At 35.0% G+C, this 6,058-nt stretch overlaps 1 protein-coding gene across 1 annotated transcript; it reads left to right on the top strand.

Moving 5' to 3' along the window:
- Positions 1 to 2,725: 2,725 nt before the first annotated feature.
- LOC149539046 (uncharacterized) lies at positions 2,726 to 5,038 on the top strand. The gene is made up of 4 exons (XM_089799062.1): positions 2,726 to 3,610; positions 3,753 to 3,865; positions 4,012 to 4,130; positions 4,591 to 5,038. The coding sequence occupies exons 1-4, from the start codon at positions 3,442 to 3,444 to the stop codon at positions 4,664 to 4,666; spliced, it is 477 nt and encodes a 158-aa protein (XP_089655188.1). The 5' UTR covers positions 2,726 to 3,441; the 3' UTR covers positions 4,667 to 5,038.
- Positions 5,039 to 6,058: the final 1,020 nt, after the last annotated feature.

A 6,058-nucleotide genomic window follows, 5' to 3' on the forward strand; every position in this document is an offset into this window, starting at 1 on the left:
ATCTATTCCTCTACTAGTATGGTTGATCCATCAACGCTAGAGGACTTAGTTTCTAGTAATGACAATACTATAATGATTCTTTGTGCATTCAAATGCCAAAAACCTTCCCAAACATCATCATTATGCCAACAATCTACTCCTTTGGTGTTAATGGCAACACTTAGTTAAAAATTAGCTAAGTGTCAACATGGGCAAAAAAGAACAACAAATAACTGACCATTGACCAAAAATTGACTCTCCCTCAACATATGCAAACATATTGTGTACATGGATAACCACTAAATCCTCATACTACTACTCCTCTTTATAGTTTTTCATTGTTAACTACTCCCCCTTTGACAAAAATGACAGAGGTGTGGAACAAAAGGAAATTGAGTGAGGAGAGAGTTCAAGTAAGGAGAGAGAAAAGGTGAGGAGAGATATGAAAGTGGGTGAGGATAGAGAAACTTGAGCAAAGAGATAGTGAGGGGAGAGAGGAAAGTAAGTGAGGAGAGATAAAACTTGAGGGGAGAGAGAGAGAGAGAGAGAGAGAGAGAGAGAGAGAGAGAGAGAACTTGACAAGAAAGGAGAAATAGAAAAGAGAGTGAGGAGAAAGAAAAATTGAGGAAAGAGATAGTGACGATAAAGAGAGATTGACAGATAAAAAGTGGGGAGAGAGAAAGTAAGGAAAGAGAGTGAGCAGAAAGAGGAAAGTGGGTGAGGAGAGAGAACACTTGAGTAGAGAATTCAAGTGAGGAGAGAGAAAAGGTGAGGAGAGAGGAAAGTGAGTGAGGAGAAAGAAAACTTGAGGAGATAGAAGAAAGTGAATGAGAAGAGAGAAAACTCGAGGAGAGATCTAGTAAGAAGAGAGAGTAAAGTGAGTGGGGATACAAAAAATGAGGAGAAAGAGGAAAGAGGGTGCAAAGAGAAAACATGAGGAGAGAGATAGTGATGAGAAAGAAAGAAGAGAGAAAAAGTAAGGATAGAGAGAATGGGGAGAGAGATAACTTGAGAAGAGAGAGTGAGGAGAAAGAAGAAAATTAGTGAGGAGAGAAGGCTTGAGAGAGTTCAAGAAAGGAGAGAGCATGAAGAGAGAGAAAAGGTGAGGAGAGAAAAAACTTGAGGAGCACGATGGTGAGGAGGGAGCAAAAAGTCAGGAAAGAGAGTGAAGATAGAGAGTGAGGAGAGATCAAACTTGAGGAGAGATCTAGAAAGGAGAGTTCAAGTGTGGAGAGAGAAAACTTGAGGAGAGAGTTAAATTAAGGAGAGAGAATGAGGAGAGAGAAAACTTGAGGGAAACTTGAGGGGAGAGAGAGAGTGAGGAGAGAGAGAACTTGAGGAGATTTAGCTTGAGGGAGGATGGAGAAATTTATGAAAGAGAATGAGGTTGAATTGTTTAGTGTTTTAAGTTTTTTCACAATTTAACTAAAGGTATAATATATTAGTGTTTGATTTTTTCATGGTTCAACTCAATGTATAATGTTTAAGTGTAATTTGGATAGGTTTAAGTTTTTTTATAGAGAGGTGTATATAAGGTTGCAAGTGTTATTTTATAAGTTGAAGTTTAAAATTTCAAAATTTCTTGATGTTTTAAAAACTAAACTATTAAAATAAAATAAAATTCCTACCAATCATAATTAAAAAGTAACACTATTAAGTAATTACAAATTAAAAAATAATAATCTAACTATTTCCTACTTAACATAACAAAAAATTAACATGTTTAATTAAGTACAAATGGAAAAACTATTTTTTAACTACTATATTAATAAAATTAAAACAAAACATTGAAACAAAAACAAAAAATTGAAAAAATTATCAATGCCTACTTGGTACTCTATCGAATGACACCCACTACTCTCTCTCTCTCTCTCTCTCTCTCTCTCTCTCTCTCTCCACCTCACTGCTCAAATGAGAAGCTAAACAACGTGATTGGGCATTTATAATGTCAAGGGAGTTTGAGTTCCACTCAGTCAAGTACCCCTTGGCACATCAACGCCGAATGGTGTAGATGTGGACATGTCACAATCAGTCAAGCATGTTCACTTAGCCTAAATTATGACAGGCGATTGTACCTTTACCCATGCCCCAAATTGTAATAAAATGCAAAACCCTATTTCTAGATTGGGAACAAAGATGAAAGAAAAAACACAAAGTAATGAATTCGAAATGGAAGTATTGATGCAATTAGCTTCAATAAAAAGTTAAAAATGTTAGGGCACTAAATAGAAGAGATACCTTTACTTCACACGTGCAGTTACAGTTGTGGGTTTGAATATGTTAATGGTAAATCTTTGGCTAAAGCCATTGTTGCCGCAAGTGGTAAATAGTAATTTCTCTTGTCGCCTCCTAGTCTTTCGAAAAACTTCTAAAAGATTGACCCCTTGTTTTTTCAACATCATTGACAATTTCATATATGAAAGGGGAAAAATATAAGATTTTAATATAATGATAGCGAAATAGAGAGTAATGAGTCCCATGAAAATCCTACATGCAAATGACATGCTTAGTAGTTTATAGAATATCATTGGAAACCCAACATAAACATGTGCCTACATATGATGATTCCCTACACACTTTTTTTCTCCCAAATTTTCTCAAGAATAAAATGAAAGTATCATTGTGGAAAAAAAGAAGAGAGAAAGCCAATCAGAAAACAAGAATTAAAATTTAAAATTTCCATTTATTACAAAATATTGCTCCAACGACCATGATTTAAATGGGAGGCGGCTATCCTCCATCTAAAATGTACAGTTCACTAATTTTTCTGAAAATTTCATCATTTGATCTTCATGATCTGCATAGTTCGTTCTAAAACAACAAAAAAAGGGAAAAAAATCACTAGTCTTCCTAAATCTGGAAAAAAATAAAATTTGACTTTATTTTGTTTTTAGTACATTTTAGATGGAGAGTAGCCTGTCCCATTTAAATAAGATTGTTTTCAATTTGTTTTGTTCGGATCCCACGATGCAACAATATGCTAATCCCTGCCATTAGAAGGCAGGGACTGAAAAGGATGGACCGCGGAATTATATCACGGCTATGAGTAGAAATCCTGATTTGAGTGTGTCTGCCCACTGGAATGAAATCAATTGACATCCATCTCCTTATATTTAACTAAAAGAATAACCCACTTGGAAAAGGTAACATCGTGGGTGTAGGAATCAACAAATTAATTGGAATCCCTTTTTCTTTAACTATTGCTAATCAAGCAACAGTTTTCGTTGAAGAAAACGGCGGGTCACACTACTTGCATGAAAAGCAAAACTGCCAAAACATCCAAAACATCGAGGGAATAAAATCACAAATTGCAACGCTCCTGTTTCTTTCTTTCGGTGGGATTATATGGCACATTGATTTAACAGGGCCTACTGTAAGAGCAGAGATATAAAGAACTTCATCTTAGTTGTACTCCTAAGCTGAATTGTATTGTCAAGAGTAACAAGACAAAAGAGTAAATCTATGGAAAAAGAAAACAAGAAGAGAGTGATATTGGTAGGCATGGATGAGAGTGAAGAGAGTGTCCATGCTCTACAATGGGCTCTTTCTCACCTCTCTTCTCACCAAGATAGACTGATTATCATCCATGTTCAGCCCACTGGATCTTCCAAGGCCAAAGCTCTCGCCTCATGTCGGTCACTACATTTTTACTCATTTGGGTTTCTTTTGGATTTAGATTTACACCTACTTATCATTTGTTTCTGAAGTGCCCCGATTTTGTGTTTAGTATCTGAAGAGGCTCATCTCTCTGGTTTGGTTTTTTATGTGGGCAGATTCACTTGTGTCATTTGCAGCATTGGACACATTGAAGATATTTGAAGAGGATATTAAGAGGACTACGAGAAAGCTTTTTGCCACAGCAATGGAGAAATGCAATGAAAAACATGTAAGTTTGATCATGTTTCTTTAGGATCACTTCATATCATAGGCTTTATTTTGACTGATTGTCCGAATTTCCTTCGGTTTTGTAAATTTGATAATGTTCCTTTAGGATCCCTTGCTTGAATGGACTTTATGCTGCTATTGTTGTAGGTTGTTCCAGAGACAAAGGCAGTGAATGGAGATGCCAAGGATGTCCTCTGCAATGCCATCAAGGACTGCAATGCTGATATGCTTGTGTTGGGAAGTCATGGAAACGGACCTATTAAGAGGTATTAGTCCAAGACAGTTTTCTGGATTTACTATACACCCTACATACTAATTCTTATCTGTTTCATAGGTAATGGGCTGATGTATAAGGCCATGGCTAAACCTTAAACTAAAACCTAAGTGTTATCAAGGGGGATACTTGTTTTGTTTACAAAACTCGTGTCTTCTTTTGATAACACTCACGTTTTAGTTTAGTGTTTAACCAATACCAAAGTCTAAGATTATTGATTATTATTTGTTTAGATTAGTTATTATTGTGTGATAAAGCTCGAGTAGACTTGAATCTAACAACTTGCAGATAAGACACTCAGAATTTACCATTGTGTTATAGACTCTTGCCTACTCTACATAGTAATTATCATTATCATTTGCTTTAATCAATTGTCTATTGAGTTTCTAGCAAGTTGAAAATCTATGAGTAATTCTATATTTGGCTAATGATTTGAATCTTGTAATTTACAGGCTACTTTTTGGTAGTGTGAGTGAACATTGTGTTCGGCATGCACATTGCCCTGTTATTGTTGTCAAGAACCACTAAAGCAGAGCTCAGTGATAATACCATATTTGAATTCAGTCTTGTAGCAAGTGATGTTGAAATTGGTGGTTTCTTTTGTCTGGAAGCTCCACAAATGTTTTATTTTCTCCAGCACCTGCATTTGTACACTTTGCTGACTTGGGTTCGTAATGACAGGGGAGCTTGATTTTTCAGTTTACCATGCTCATGTCTATTTTTGTGAATCATCCTATACTTGTTAGAGAGCTGCTGATATTATGTTTCACTGTATGAAAATGCAATATTCATTTCATGGACAGCTGATTTTACAAATTTGATTGCAGAGATGATTTGGGCTAATAAATTGCTCAATTTGTAAATCATCTTCATATTTTGAATGATATTCAATTTCCTTCAGATGTGCACCCTCTTCAAGAGTTATTTCCCATTACTCTTGTGCATTGCTAGGCAAGGGATGTATGAAGTTCATGCAAATGTATTTCGCAACTAATATGGCCATTCATTTAACAGCCTGCTTTTGTAAAGTAAAGTTTTATCTTATCCAACTTGCCCTATCTGTGAATGTGAGTGCTTTGGTAAAATTCAGCAGATTCCTCCCATTGTGCGAATTTAATCAGGAAACAGCTCACCACAAGCACAACATTTGTCTTGAAAAAACACACCACTAGCGCAATTGTTCTTCAACTGCAAAGTATATTGAGGAAAACGGAAAAGCTATCCCTCCCAACGAACAAGAGATCAGTATATTTTTGGAGCTTGGGAAAGGTTCGCCCGAGTATAGGTTTACAAATGATATAAATGTTATGTTTTTTAACCTTCGAAAAGGTTTACATATGGACAGTTTCATAAATATCATAAATCTTTATAAAATAGAAAATTAATGTGGTAAGAGTAAAGTAACTATTTTTGTATTTTATATATTTTAGTTATGTCTTGAGACAATGAGTTTAGGAGTTGGCAAGGGTTATATATATGTATATGTAAAATAAAAGATCATTTTGTTAACTATCAATCTTTTTATAGATTATAATTCTTCGTTCATACATCTCATGTATTATCCACTCATAATTTTTGGATGATATGGTTCTTATGATCGTATACCTTAGATACTTTTGCTAATACTGTCGTATTCCTTAAATTCAACTTTTCTTAGACTAATTCTTAGTTGATCCAATGTGAAACTATGGCTATCATCTATCAGTGTATACATTACTTAATTAGAATAGTAGATTGATTCTCGTATTTAAAGACACGTGTTAGGTCATTATCATTTGATACCAATACATTGTTTTGGAGCGATATGGAGAAATCACCTGACATTGGATCCATACATACCAAAAAATATTAATCATAGCATGCATCAACACTCCAACAAACAATGTTTTGTACAACATCTTTCTATCATTCTGGAAAGGA

This window comes from Cupressus sempervirens, chromosome 9 (assembly GCF_028749045.1).
Source record: "Cupressus sempervirens isolate cs-2001-9-10 chromosome 9, ASM2874904v1, whole genome shotgun sequence".
Classification (NCBI taxonomy): Eukaryota; Viridiplantae; Streptophyta; class Pinopsida; order Cupressales; family Cupressaceae; genus Cupressus; species Cupressus sempervirens.

Bases quoted from the DNA above. Each gene is read 5' to 3' on its own strand.
- LOC149539046 (XM_089799062.1), top strand. From the start codon at position 3,442: ATGGAAAAAGAAAACAAGAAGAGAGTGATATTGGTAGGCATGGATGAG. The intron at 3,611-3,752 runs GTCGGTCACTAC...TTATGTGGGCAG, and splicing joins GGCCAAAGCTCTCGCCTCAT to ATTCACTTGTGTCATTTGCA. The intron at 3,866-4,011 runs GTAAGTTTGATC...CTATTGTTGTAG, and splicing joins AGAAATGCAATGAAAAACAT to GTTGTTCCAGAGACAAAGGC.